This window comes from Amblyraja radiata, chromosome 25, assembly GCF_010909765.2.
Source record: "Amblyraja radiata isolate CabotCenter1 chromosome 25, sAmbRad1.1.pri, whole genome shotgun sequence".
Classification (NCBI taxonomy): Eukaryota; Metazoa; Chordata; class Chondrichthyes; order Rajiformes; family Rajidae; genus Amblyraja; species Amblyraja radiata.
The window spans coordinates 34,341,646-34,355,808 of record NC_045980.1 but is presented as its reverse complement, the minus strand read 5'-3'; the positions used below and the strand labels follow the sequence as shown (position 1 = coordinate 34,355,808).

The window sequence follows — 14,163 nt, the reverse complement described above, 5'->3', positions numbered from 1 at the left end:
AAACATTGCCTATTTCCTCCGCTCCATAGATGCTGCTGCACCCGCTGAGTTTCTCCAGCGTTTTCGTCTACCTTTGATTTTCCAGCATCTGCAGTTTCTTCTTAAATGCTATAGGAATATGTGTTAGCTGTTGATCGGAAGTTGCTTAGAAAACAAACTATTTTAACGTTACGGGCAATTTACGCAATTATTTGTAGGAATGAAAGGAAAGGCTCAGAATAGCCACTGATTTTTTTTTAATCTGGAGTGTAACGTCATTAAGCCTTTTTTTAATTTGGTGCAATAAATAGTTTTGGATGACTTTCAGTTTCTTGCAGTTGTTTCTCATGCCAGTTGGGACTCTTTTGGGATTGCTAACACCAAAGCAGATGTTACATTGTTAGAAGTGAGATGTTTGAAACATTGCAGATGTTACACACAGGGGTGGTGGTGGAGCTAGCTACCGTAGTGGTGTTCATGAAACTTTAAGATAGGCGCATGGAATGGAGGGATATGGACCATGTACAGGCAGATGAGATCAGTTTAACTTGCCAACATGTTCTGTGCTGTACTTATTCTACGGATCAAAGAATTTATTTAGTTCTGCGTTAACTGATCTCATCTGTTTGTTAGGGGGCGCTGCTCTGGCAGCAGCCATGTCAACTGCGCGTCAGTTATTTTTTAGTATGTATTAAAGTATGTGTTTAATGTTCCTTTGTGTGTTTTGTGTGGGGGGTTGTGTGGGGGGCAAGGGGGAAACCGCTTCGGTCGCCTCCTCCATGGAGAGGCGACTTTTTCCAGGTCGCCTCCCCCGTGGCCTAACAACAAGGATCGGCGCGGCCTTTCCACGGAGACCCGCTCGAGGCTTCAGCGGCGGGCGCAGCGTGGACTCTCGGCGTGGAACGGGTGAGCCCTCGCTGGAGGGGAGCGCTCGGTTTCGCTGGCCCGGGACAGCCTGAAGCCTGAAGTCGCGGTCAGCAGAGTTCCAGCTGGCGCGGCGTCTACAACCCGGGATCCCTCGTGGGGGACCCGGGGGGGGGGGAAAGAAGAAGCCACCACTGCCAGCCCGCGGCCATCTTCTACCGCGGGCCCGGCATGGACTTACCATCACCCCTGGAGGGGAGCTTCGACCGCCGGCCCTGCAGTCTACGGTGCTTCTGGCTGCGGCGGAGACTTTAAATATCGACCGCCGGCCTGCGGCCTACAACAACTTAAAGCCGCGGTCTCCGGTGAGGAAGAGCCGATCCTGGACTGACTCTGGACTCTGGTCCTGTCCACGGGGGGGGAAATGGAGGAGGACTGGCCAAATTTTGTACCTTCCACCACAGTGATGAATGCTGTGGTGGATGTTTATGTTACATTTTTATTGTGGTTGTGTGTTCTTTATTATTGTACCGCTGCTGATAACCCAAATTCCACCGACCCTGGTTGTGTAGTAATAAATTCTATCGTCTATCTAAATCTGCCTGGACCTGATCCATATGCCGCTATTCCATGCGACACGGTGGCGCAGCGGTAGAGCTCCTGCCTTAACGCGCCAGAGACCTGGGTTTGATCCTGACCATGGGTGCAGTCTGTACGGAGTTTGTACGTTCTCCCCGTGACCTGCATGTTTCATGGTGGATCAGGATTGAATGGCAGAGTAGACTTGATGGGCCGAATGGCCTAATTCGACTCCTATTCCTTATGACCTATGACCTTAACTGTGTGTGTCTGCGTTTTCTCTTGTGTTAGTTATATTGGTCTGTTGTAGAGGGAACTTCTATATTTATATTCATTATATATTATTATATATATTTATATATATATATACACACACATATATGGCGGAGTAGACTTGATGGGCCGAATGGCCTAATTCTGCTCCTACAGCTTATCAATAGACAATAGGTGCAGGAGTAGGCCGTTCGGCCCTTCGAGCCAGCACCGCCATTCAATGTGATCATGGCTGATCATCCCCAATCAGTTCCCCATTCCTGCCTTCTCCCCATATCCTCTGACTCCGCTATTTTTAAGAGCCCTATCTAGCTCTCTCTTGAAAGCATCCAGAGAACCTGCCTCCACCACCCTCTGAGGCAGAGAATTCCACAGACTCACCACTCTCTGAGAAAAAGTGTTTCCTCGTCTCCGTTCTAAATGGCTTGCTCCTTATTCTTAAATTGTGGCCCCTGGTTCCTCCCCCAACATCGGGAACATGTTTGTTGTCTCTAGCGTGTCCAAATCCTTAACAATCTTATATGTTTCAATGAGATGCCCTCTCATCCTTCTAAACTCCAGAGTGTACAAGCCCAGCTGCTCCATTCTCTCAACATATGACAGTCCTGCCATCCCGGGATTTAACCTTGTAAATCTACGCTGCAATCCCTCAATAGCAAGAATGTCCTTCCTCAAATTAGGGGACTAAAATTGCACACAATACTCCAGGTGTGGTCTCACTAGGGCTCTGTACAACTGCAGAAGGACCTCTTTGCTCCTATATTCGATTCCTCTCGTTATAAAGGCCAACATGACATTCGCTTTCTTCACTGCCTGCTGTACCTGCATGCTTACTTTCGTAGACTGATGTACAAGAACCCCCAGATCCCGTTGTACTTCCCCTTTTCCCAACTTGACGCCATTTAGATAGTAATCTGCCTTCCTGTCTTTGCTACCAAAGTGGATAACCTCACATTTATCTGCATTAAACTTAATCTGCCGTGCATCTGCCCACTCCCCCAACCTGTCCAAGTCACCCTGCATTCTCATAGCATCCTCCTCACAGTTCACACTGCCACCCAGCTTTGTGTCATCTGCATTATCAACTTATACGACAATTACACCATTTTTACTCACACGAAGGACGTTTATTCTCTTGTCGACAGTTCAGCGATTTTTGCCGGCTTATTAAGTTGTGTTCTTCTCTCCTAGGATAACCCTCCATATGACAAAGGGGCGTTCAGGATCGAAATAAGCTTTCCATCAGAATATCCTTTCAAACCACCTAAAATTACATTCAAGACAAAGATCTATCATCCCAACATTGATGAAAAAGGCCAAGTTTGTCTCCCAGTCATTAGTGCTGAGAACTGGAAACCAGCAACCAAAGCTGACCAAGGTGAGTGAGATCAAACTGAAGAGTGAAATGTTCAAGAAAGAACTGTGAAGTTGCGGGAAAAATTGAAGGTAGACAAAAATGCTGGAGAAACTCAGCGGGTGAGGCAGCGTCTATGGAGCGAAGGAATAGGTGACGTTTCGGGTCGAGACCCGAAAGGGTCTCGACCCGAAACGTCACCTATTCCTTCGCTCCATAGATGCTGCCTCGCCCTTAAAGGTCTCGACCCGAAACGTCCTTCGCTCCATGGATGCTGCCTCACCCGCTGAGTTCCTCCAGCATTTTTGTTTACCTAAAGCCCCTGTCCCACTTAGGAGACCTAAACAGCAACCTCTGGTGACCTTGCCCCCAACCCTAAAAAAAATCAAGGTCGAGGTGACCTGCAACCTCCTACCACCTCCCACGCATATGTTGAAAACCTTCCTCGACTATGAAGAAAACCGGCTTCGACTAGACCTGCGACTAAAAAATGATCGATTTTTAAAACGGCAACCTATTTTTAGTCGAGGCCAGTTTTAATCATGGTGAAAAAATAGCAGCAACCTAGATGAAGCCTCGACCATGCGGAAACCAGTTTCGACCATTAGGGAGAGTGACCAAAACCTCTGGTGACCTCATGGAAGGAAACCTTGGGTGGCGGGCAAGGTCACCGGAGGTTGCTGTTTAGGTCTCCTAAGTGGGACAGGGGCTTAAGACTCCTGAAATGGCGTGATAACCTAATCCAGTTAGAGAGAGACCAGATCTATTTAGGTAGAGGGGATGCGGACATTACCCCAGCTTACGGAAGGGCTGCTCAGAAGCCTTCCCCTAACAGAGGGGAAGAAGCTGTTCTGGAGTCCCAAGTACCCAAGGCCAGTGAGCCCAAGCCAAAGATGGCCGATGGTCGACATTGTTAATGCGAGGAACAAAATTGGGGCAAATGGTAAGCTAGGATTGGGGTTAGTGCTGAGATCCCCAAAAATCTGCGGGATGTCCCGGTGGCGCAGCGGTCGAGTCGCTGCCTTACAGCAAAATGCAGCACCAGTGACCCTGGTTCGATCCCGACTGCGGGCGCTGTCTGTACGGAGTTTGTATGTTCTCCCCGTGACCTGCGTGGGTTTTCTCCGAGATCTTCGGTTTCCTCCCACACTCCAAAGACGTACAGGTTTGCAGTTTAATTGGCTTGATTAATTGGCTTGTAAAAATGTAAACATTGTCCAGTATAAAATTGTCCACTGCTGAGTGATGCTCTACCTAGAGTTTTTCAACGTACTACATCCAGATCCAGATTAAAGTGATTTGCTGATAAGAAATTTTAAAAGTATGCCATTGACCATGGATGAATGGACACATGGAAAGGACAGGTTTAGATGGATATCGGCCAAACGTGGGCAGGTGGGACTAGTGTAGCTGGGGCATGTTGTCCGGTGTGGGCAAGTTGGGCCGAAGGGCCTGTTTCCACGCTGTACCATTCTATGACTCGATGACCGAGGTCAAATCGGTTTGTGGTTGGGCTTGGCTTGGCCTCGTTTCCTTGCTGAAACCTTTACAACAAGTACTACGTTTTTAACAACTAAAAGTTACATTTGTGATTTGGAAGTGAAACTCCTAAACCCCCTGCACAGCAATGACGTGTCATAGATATGGAGGCTAGATTTGTTAGCTTGGATCTTGAACTCCACAGAATTTTTATCTCAGGATTTCACCGGACAGAATTTGATTAGTGCGGGTGTCAGGGGTTATGGGGAGAGATAGGTCGAGGCCTCATCTAGGTTGCTGCTATTTTTTCATCATGATTAAAACTGGCCTCGACTAAAAATAGGTTGCCGTTTTAAAAATCGATCATTTTTTAGTCGCAGGTCTAGTCGAAGCCGGTTTTCTTCATAGTCGAGGAATGTCGACCATCGGCCATCTTTGGCTTGGGCTCACTGGCCTTGGGTATTTGGGACTCAAGAACAGCCTCTTCCCCTCTGTTAGGGGAAGGCTTCTGAACAGCCCTTCCGTAAGCTGGGGTAATGTCCGCATCCCCTCTACCTAAATAGATCTGGTCTCTCTCTAACTGGATTAGGTTATCACGCCATTTCAGGAGTCTTAAGCCCCTGTCCCACTTAGGAGACCCAAACAGCAACCTCTGGTGACCTTGCCCGCCACCCAAGGTTTCATTCCATGAGGTCACCAGAGGTTTTGGTCACTCTCCCTAATGGTCGAAACTGGTTTCCGCATGGTCGAGGCTTCATCTAGGTTGCTGCTTTTTTTTCACCATGATTAAAACTGGCCTTGACTAAAAATAGGTTGCCGTTTTAAAAATTGATCATTTTGTAGTCGCAGGTCTAGTGGAAGCCGGTTTTCTTCATAGTCGAGGAAGGTTTTCAACATATGCGTGAGAGGTGGTAGTAGGTTGCAGGAGAGATAGATCAGCCATGATTGAATGGCGGAGTAGACGATGGGCTGAATGGCCTAATTCTGCTCCTATAACTTATGAACTTAAGACGAATAAAGCCAGATAATACTGTCCTGAAACATCTATTGTCTGCCTACTAGAACAGAACTACTTATGGCCATTACAGTTCGTTTTAGTGATGTTATTCTATCTTTGTGCCAGAGCTCAGTTGTATGGAAGGAAGTTTAGGGTGAGACAGGGGTGGGGAGCCTGCGGCCTTCTAGGCCATTAAGTGCGGCCTTTTGATTGAATCCAAATTTTGTAGATCAAATCCTTTTATTTTTATTTAAATGTTTTTGTTCGTCTTTTATTATTTTTATTTTTATCTTAAAATGAACGTATTTAAAATACCAAAGAGTAAAAGAAGATTCATCAAAATACGTGCTTTTTAACCACTTATTGCTGCGAATCTACATTCTCCTACCTAACCCAAAACAAGACGCCCTTAAGGTCACAAATGACGGACACCCATCTAGAAGATCAGCTGAAACTGCGTACCTCCATGTGGCAACCAAATATTCAAATGCTTTCCCACAAAAAGCAGTCACAACAAAGTCATTAAAAGATTAGTTAACTTTAGAATTAACAACATGTTTTCATTTTCTTGAAGTTAGTAGATAGTAGTTAGATTTTGACAAAATAATGTACATTTTGAAGCATATTTAATTGAAGTTTCTTGGACGCGGCCTTGTTAGATTACAGCTAACTTTATTGCGGCATTCCAACATGAAAAGGTTCCCCACCCCTGGGGTAAGATATCAGTGGTGGAGTGAGTCCCATAACAGTGGCCATGCTTTGGGGCAAGGTATAAACACAAAACCAACCAGGGACTTGCCTGAGAGATACAATAGTCATGTACCGAGGCACAGTGAAAAGCTTTTTGTCGAGTGCTAACCAGTCAGCAGAAAAACAGGTCTGAAGAAGGGTTTCGGCCCGAAACGTCGCCTATTTCCTTCGCTCCATAGATGCTGCTGCACCCGCTGAGTTCCTCCAGCAATTTTGTGTACCAGCAGAAAAACAATACATGCTTAACAATCAATCCATTTACAGTGTATAGTGAATAACGTTTACTGCAAGGCAAAGCCAGCAAAGTCCGGTCAAGGATAGTCCAAGGGTCACCAAAGAGGTAGATAGTAGTTCAGGCTGGCTCTCTGGTTGTGGTAGGATGATTCATTTCAGTGTAATGAAAATTATCTACAAGCCTGTACGTCTTTGGAGTGTGAGACGACACAGCGGTAGAGTTGCTGCCTCACAGCACCAGAGACCTGACCACGGGTGCTGTCTGTACAGAGTTTGCACGTTCTCCCCATGACCGCGTGGGTTTTCTCCGGGTGCTCTGGTTTCCTCCCACCCTCCAAAGACGTACAGGCTTGTAGATTAATTGGCTTTGTTAAAATCCGTATATAGTGTGTGTGTGTGTAAGATAGTGCTAGTGTACGGGGTGATCGCTGGTCGGCACGGTCTCGTTGGGCCGAAGGGCCTGTTTCCGCGCTGTATCTCTAACGTAAAGTCTAAAAGACAAAATGGCAGATCAGCAATGGAAATTGAGGAGGTATTTCATACATCCCAGCAAAAGTATTCTCCAGTTAGAAAGAGGCTGTACAAGTGAGACACCAACTGCTCTTAAGTAAGAAGGTAGAATTCAAGAGAGTTTTATTGTCATGTGTCCCAGATGGGACAATGAAATTCTGAAGTCTGAAGAAGGGTTTCGGCCCGAAACGTCGCCTATTTCCTTCGCTCCATAGATGCTGCTGCACCCGCTGAGTTTCCCCAGCAATTTTGTGTACCAATGAAATTCTTGCTTGATTAATAAAATAATTCTTAATTATTAATATATCATCCTCTGATATATGATTGCCATCCACTATTTATTTTAATTGTCTTTGTCATTTGACTGTTTTTCACATTGCTGCTCTTTTAACGCTGCCTGCTTTTGTTTTGTTTGCAGTTATCCAGTCACTCATTGCACTTGTGAATGACCCGCAGCCCGAGCACCCTCTAAGAGCCGACCTAGCTGAAGAATACTCTAAGGACCGTAAAAAATTCTTTAAGAACGCTGAAGAATTTACTAAGAAATATGGAGAAAAGCGACCAATGGACTAAGACTTGTGTCACGCGCTGCCTCTCTGACAGCAGATTGCGGGCAGTACATTTCAAACACCATCCAGCAGGACTCTGATGAACACATACAAGCGTCACCTTGGTGCTCACTTGTGGCTGTTACTAACTTTCTACAGTTTTCATATAATCAGAAACGGTTTAGATAATGACTGTTCAGATGGGATTAAAACTTTAAATAAGACAGTCTAGTTCTGCTTTCTAGTTTAAAAAAAACACAAAATCACTGCTTAGTAAACAGCTCTTCTCCCTCACAATTCCACACGTTCCTTATAACAGATGGTATTCTATTCTTCAGCTTCAGGTTCGTTTTTTTTTGTTCTTGTTCTTGTTTTGTTCCTCTCAACTCCACGCCTCCGTTTATCCCCCTCTGCTATATTCCTCCATTAAATAACTCTTCCCCCCCCCCCCCCCGAACCAATATCTTTAGCGGGTACAAAAAAAAAATGACACACAAAAAAGCCCTGAAGGAGATGAGTGAATGTTAAAAGCAAAACTGTTTACTTCACGTTGCTTTTGTGCGAAACTCAGTTGCAAGTGGACCTGCCCTGCAATGTGCTCAGAACATGGGCAGGGCGGGATGCTAATGTAGTTCGAGAGAATAAATTCAACTTGTTTCCATATAATTTAACTCGTGTTACAATACGATTCATAAAATAGGATGCCCACGGATTTGCTTGCGATTAAACGTAAAAGCATTTTACGGATTCATTTCTCTCTTTTTTTGTTTTAAAGTGTTTTTCTTATTCCCCTTTCCACGCTTACGCCCTGAGTTAACTGACCAATGGAGGAGGTGTAGGCATTAAAAACACCTTGAGGGCCACACGTCACCCGGCACATAGGCATTGCTGCACCGTTGCTCACACTTCCTTGCACACTCGCCATCTGTGCAAAAGCACTTTGTGTGCGTCGCACGCATAAACCAGTAGCAAGTTTGTTTGGAGCCGCTCGTGGTCAGTATTAATAACACCAAGAGTCGAAGCCTAGCGATAGGAATGTAAGATCAGTGCAGTGGCTGCACGAGCCAATCGACCCAGCCTCTACCTTCCTTCCGGCCACCTCTTCCCACCTCTGTGCCGTCGAACTCGCCCCCATTTTTGGTTTGTTTTGCTCGGTGAACAAGATTCGACAGCCTCTCTGTACTCCTGTGGATTAGATCCTGCTCAAAACTGCTTCACTAGTTTAGGTACGGTGTTGCCTAACCAGAAAAGAAAAAATAATAATATTAGCATTCGTAGAGATGGTCGAAATCTCTCTCTTTTTTTTCTCTTTCTCCTTCTTTTAAAAGCCTCGCGATCCAACATGGCTCAGTTTGGGGGAGAGGCGGGGAAATTTGCGAAAAGACTGGGGAGTTGTGAGGCCAAATCGCCACGCTCCCTTTTACGCTCAATCCAATCGGCTAAAGAAAAGTGTTCCGAGTTTAGTTCATTCAGTTGAGGGGTTAAAAAAATAAAAGTATTTGACATCATAGCATTGTTATACGAGTAAAGATTTGGGATGTCTAATTTCAGGGCCTTGTCACACTTAAAACATGAAGTATTCCAATCATTTAAGAAAGGAGATGAGAATTGTCTATTTCTATCCAGCCTTAGACAATATACTGACTCCTGGCAAAACTACAGCGGCTCAAGTTAATCCCCGGTTACGCCAGTGTTTGGCAAGGCAAGCCTTCTCCTGATCATTCATTATCCTTGTATCTTAAACAAATTTCCATCTTTTACTCTAGGAAGGAATAGAAAATAGAATGGAATTTGAGCGTTACGGTAAAGGTATTTTGGAAGCATGTTCACGAGGCTGAAATATCGGTTGATGAAGGTTAGCCAAAGTACATCATCTGGGCTTTATTTGAACCATTTGTGGATAACTAGCTCTGAAATTGTATCCTATTTTGACTCGTGTACATTTTAACACTGTTAACCTGCAGGTACTGTCTGTAAAATGGGAACAGCAACCCTTTAAACTTAAGTACCCCAAATCATTTTTTTAAGCAGCCAACATTAAAATTAGTCTGGATAAAGCGTAATTGTCTCAACTGGGTTTGTATAGAAAATTGTGAATGAACCTGGATTTGAGAAACTTCTGGGCACTTTGGGATTCAAATAAAACCATGCAGTGCATTACTGGATATCTGAGCTCTCTCTTTCTCTCCAGCCCAATCCCCTGCTCCCCGCCTCACCCACATTCTCCATTTCTTTGTTTCCATCCACTCTCACCTCATTCTCTGTCTCTGTCTGAATCTGTCTCTGTCTCTGTCTGTCTGCCTCTCTCTCTCTCTATCTATCTATCTTTCTCTGTCTCTCCCTCTGCCTCTGTCTCTATCTCTCTATCTCTGTCTCTCTCTTTCTCTTTGTCTCTTTCTCTGTCTCTGTCTCTCTCTCTCTCTCTCTCTCTCTGTCTCTATCTTTGTCTCTGTCTCTCTCTCTCTGTGTCTCTCTGTCTCTGTTTCTCTCTTTGTCTCTCTCACTGTGTGTGTCTCTCGCTGTCTCCGTCTCTCTGCCTCACTGTGTGTTTGTATCTCTGTGTCTGTCTGTCCCTCTCCCTCTGTCTCTCATTGCCTTTTCCCTTCCTCAGTCCTGCAGTTTATTCATCCACCAAACTTGTAAAATATTGGTCCGTCATTTTCTGCGAATGTATTGAAGTCATTGCAGCAATCTCATTTGCATGGGGCATCTAGAACATATTTTCGGTAGCGATGTTGGACTCAAAACAGGAATCCGTCTACTCTGCGAAGTGAGAGACACCGTATTTGGGACTATTTGAAGTGTCAACGTGTGCATCTTAAACTGAAAGGGGTGCAGAGAAGATTTACAAGGATGTTGCCAGGACTTGAGAGCCTGAGCTACAGGGAGAGGCTGAACAGGCTGGGTCTCTATTCCTTGGAGTGCAGGAGGATGAGGGGTGATCTTATAGAGGTGTACAAAATCACGAGAGGAATAGATCAGGTAGACGTACAGAGTCTCTTGCCCAGAGTAGTGGAATCGAGAAGCAAAGGTTTATGGTGAGGGGGGAAAAGATTTAATAAGAACCTGAGGGGCAACTTTTATTTTACACAAAGGGTGGTGGGTGTACGGAATGTGCTGCTGGAGGAGGTAGTTGAGGCAGGTGCTATCGCAATGTTTAAGAACCATTTTGACAGGTACATGGATAAGACAGGAGGGATAAGGGCCAAACGCAGACAGGTGGGACTAGTGTAGATGGGACATGTTGGTTGATGTGGGCAAATTAGGCCGGATGGTCTGTTTCCAAGCTGTGTGACTCTAATTATATAATCTGTTCCTGAACCAGTTTAGTTTAGAGATACAGCGTGGAAACAGGCCCTTCGGCCCACCGGGTCCATGTCGATCTGTGATTTCCACACACTAACGCTATCCTACACACACTAAGGACAGTTTACAATTTTACCGAAGCAAATTAACCTACAAATCTGTACGTCTCTGGAGCGTGGGAGGAAACCGGAGCACCCGGAGAAAACCCACGCAGGTCACGGGGAGAACGTGCAAACTCCGTACACAGACGGAACCCGTAGTCAGGATCTCTGGCGCTGTGACTCTACCGCTGCGCCAACGTGCACTGAACAACTGTTCAGCCCCAGTGCGAGAATAATATTTAAATAATCGAGTCTTAAAGTTGTAACAACGCAGGTGAAAGCCAAGATAGACGCAAAAAGCTGGAGTAACTCAGCGGGACAGGCAGCAGCATCTCTGGAGACAAGGAATGGGTGATGTTTCGGGTCCAGACCAGGTGAGAGCCATTTGACCCATCGATTCTGTGAGAATTTCTGAAGAAGGGTCTCGACCTGTTTTTACAAAATGTTAAATGGTCAGCTCGACATAGACGACAAGACCTACACCAAACCCAAACCAATTAGGAGCAGACGAGGGCATTCGATCCAATTTGTGATTCCAGCTACAAAGACAGATGTGTACAGCAATTCGTTTTTCCCCCGCACAATTAAAGCACGGAATAATCTCCACCCAACTATAGTTACCCAACCAGATGCAACTACATTTAAAGTAGCTCTTTCTTCCCAATAACCCTTTCTGGCTTAAGCCCTCCCTTCACCCCCTCCAGTTTAAATTCCATTTGGAATATTTTGGAGGACCAAGAAACCAAGAACCAAGACCCGAAACATCACCTATTCCTTCTCTCCGGAGATGCTGCCTGCCCTGCTGAGTTACTCCAGTTTTCTGTGTCTATCTTCGGTTTAAACCAGCATCTGCAGTTCCTTCTTCCACATCCCGTACTCTTATTTCTTCCCGACTTCTTGTACACATCAGCTCCACTTTGATCTTTTTTGCTATTAACACGGGCTAGTAATTAATCAACAGCTATTTTTTTTTTGGGATGCGTGAGAGACTTCTACTTCTCAACTCCTGCACATGTGCCGTAGGAAGCGTTTTATCGGGATGCATCACAGCCTGCTTTGGGAACAGCTCCATCCAAGACCGCAAGAAACTGGCAGGAAGTTGTGGACGCAGCCCAGACCATCACGCAAACCAACCTCCCTTCCATTGACTCCGTCTACACCTCACGCTGCCTCGGCAAGGCCTGCAGCATCATCAAGGACCAGTCTCATCCCCAGCCACTCCCTCTTCTCCCCTCTTCCATCAGGCAAGAGGTACAGAAGTGTGAAAACGCACACCTCCAGATTCAGGAGCATAGAAACATAGAAAATTGGTGCAGGAGGAGGCCATTCGGCTCTTCGAGCCAGCACCGCCATTCATTATGATCATGGCTGATCGTCCCCTATCAATAACCCGTGCCTGCCTTCTCCCCATATCCCTTGACTCCACTAACCCCTAGAGCTCTATCTAACTCTCTGTTAAATCCATCCAGTGATTTGGCCTCCACTGCCCTCTGTGGCAGGGAATTCCATAAATTCACAACTCTGGGTGAAAATGTTTTTTTCTCACCTCAGTCTTAAATGACCTCCCCTTTATTCTAAGACTGGCCCCTGGTTCTGGACTCGCCCAACATTGGGAACATTTTTCCTGCATTGGACAGTTTCTTCCCAGCAGTGATCAGGCAACTGAACCATCCTACCACCAACTAGAGGGCGGCGCTGAACCACTATCAGACTATCTTAGATCGGACGTTACTGCACTAAACGTTATTCCCTTTATTGTGTATCTGTACACTGCATGGCTCGATTGTAATCATGTGTTGTCTTTCCGCTGACTGGTTAGCACGCAACCAAAGCTTTTCACTGTACCTCGGTACACGTGACAATAAACTAAACTAACTTGTGATGAATGGGAGGAATGATAACTCCAGAGGTCAGGATCGAACCTGGGACCATGAGGCAGCAGAACCAACCACTTCAACATCCTGTTTGAAAGCTGCAGATGCTGCAATTCTGAGACCAAAACCATGCAGGTATCAACTGATGACTATTGTTGACCTGATATGTTGACTACGGTGGCGCAGCGGTAGAGTTGCTGCCTCACAGCGCCAGAGACCCGGGTTCGATCCTGACTACGGGTGCTGTCTGTGCGGAGTTTGTACGTTCTCCCCGTGACCTGCCTGGGTTTTCTCCAAGATCTCCGGTTTCCTCCCACATTCCAAAGACGTGCAGGTTTGTAGGTTGATTGGCTTGGCATAAATGTAGATTGTCCCTAGTGTGTGTAGGATAGTGTTAGTGTGCGGGGATCGCTGGTCGGCGCAGACTTGCTTGACCGAAGGGCCTGTTTCTGCGCTGTATCTCTAAACTAAAAACTGAAAACATCTCTCTCCCCTCCAATGCCTGACATGCTGAACACAGCCAGAAGGCTGTGGAGGTCAAGCCAGTGGATATTTTTAAGGCAGAGATAAGAGTCTTGATTAGTACGGGTGTCAAGGGTTATGGGGAGAAGGCAGGAGAATGGGGTTTGGAGGGAGAGATAGATCAGCCATGATTGATTTGCGGAGCATACTTGATGGGCCGAATGGCCTAATTCTGCTCCTATCACTTATAGAAACATAGAAAATAGGGGCAGGAGGAGGCCATTCGGCCCTTCGAGCCTGCACCGCCATTCATTGTGATCGTGCCTGCCTTCTCCCCATATCCCTCGACTCCACTAGCCCCTAGAGCTCTATCTAACTTAAATCCATCCAGTGACTTGGCCTCCACTGCCCTCTGTGGCAGGGAATTCCACAAATTCACAACTCTGGGTGAAAACGTTTTTTTCTCACCTCAGTCTTAAATGACCTCCCCTTTATTCTAAGTGTGTACATGATCCATATCCCTCTAATCCCTGCATTTCATGTGCCCGTCTAAAAGCCTGTTTGAATGCCACATTCGTATCTGGCTCCACCACCACCCCTGGCAGCGTTTTCCATGCACCCACCACCCTATGTTAAAAAAACCTGCCCCACACGTCTCCTTTAAAAATCCCCCCCCCCCCCCCCCCCCCTCACTTTGACTTCCCCCCCTCTCATTTTATGCTGTTTAGTTTGCATGCACACAATACAAAAGTGCTGGAGGAACCCAGCGGGTCAGGCAGCGTCTGGGAAGAGAGATTTCATTTAGTTTAGAGATACAGCATGGGAACAGGCCCTTCGGCCCACCGAGCCCATG

At 46.1% G+C, this 14,163-nt stretch overlaps 1 protein-coding gene across 1 annotated transcript in view; it reads left to right on the top strand.

Moving 5' to 3' along the window:
- Positions 1–9,724, top strand: part of ube2l3 (ubiquitin conjugating enzyme E2 L3) — a 37,402-nt gene extending 27,678 nt beyond the window's left edge. The window contains exons 3-4 of the mRNA XM_033043821.1: positions 2,887–3,073; positions 7,438–9,724. Coding sequence (XP_032899712.1) covers positions 2,887–3,073; positions 7,438–7,592 — 342 coding nt within the window. The 3' untranslated portion in view covers positions 7,593–9,724. The remainder of the gene's footprint in view (positions 1–2,886; positions 3,074–7,437) is intronic.
- The last annotated feature ends 4,439 nt before the right edge of the window (positions 9,725–14,163 follow it).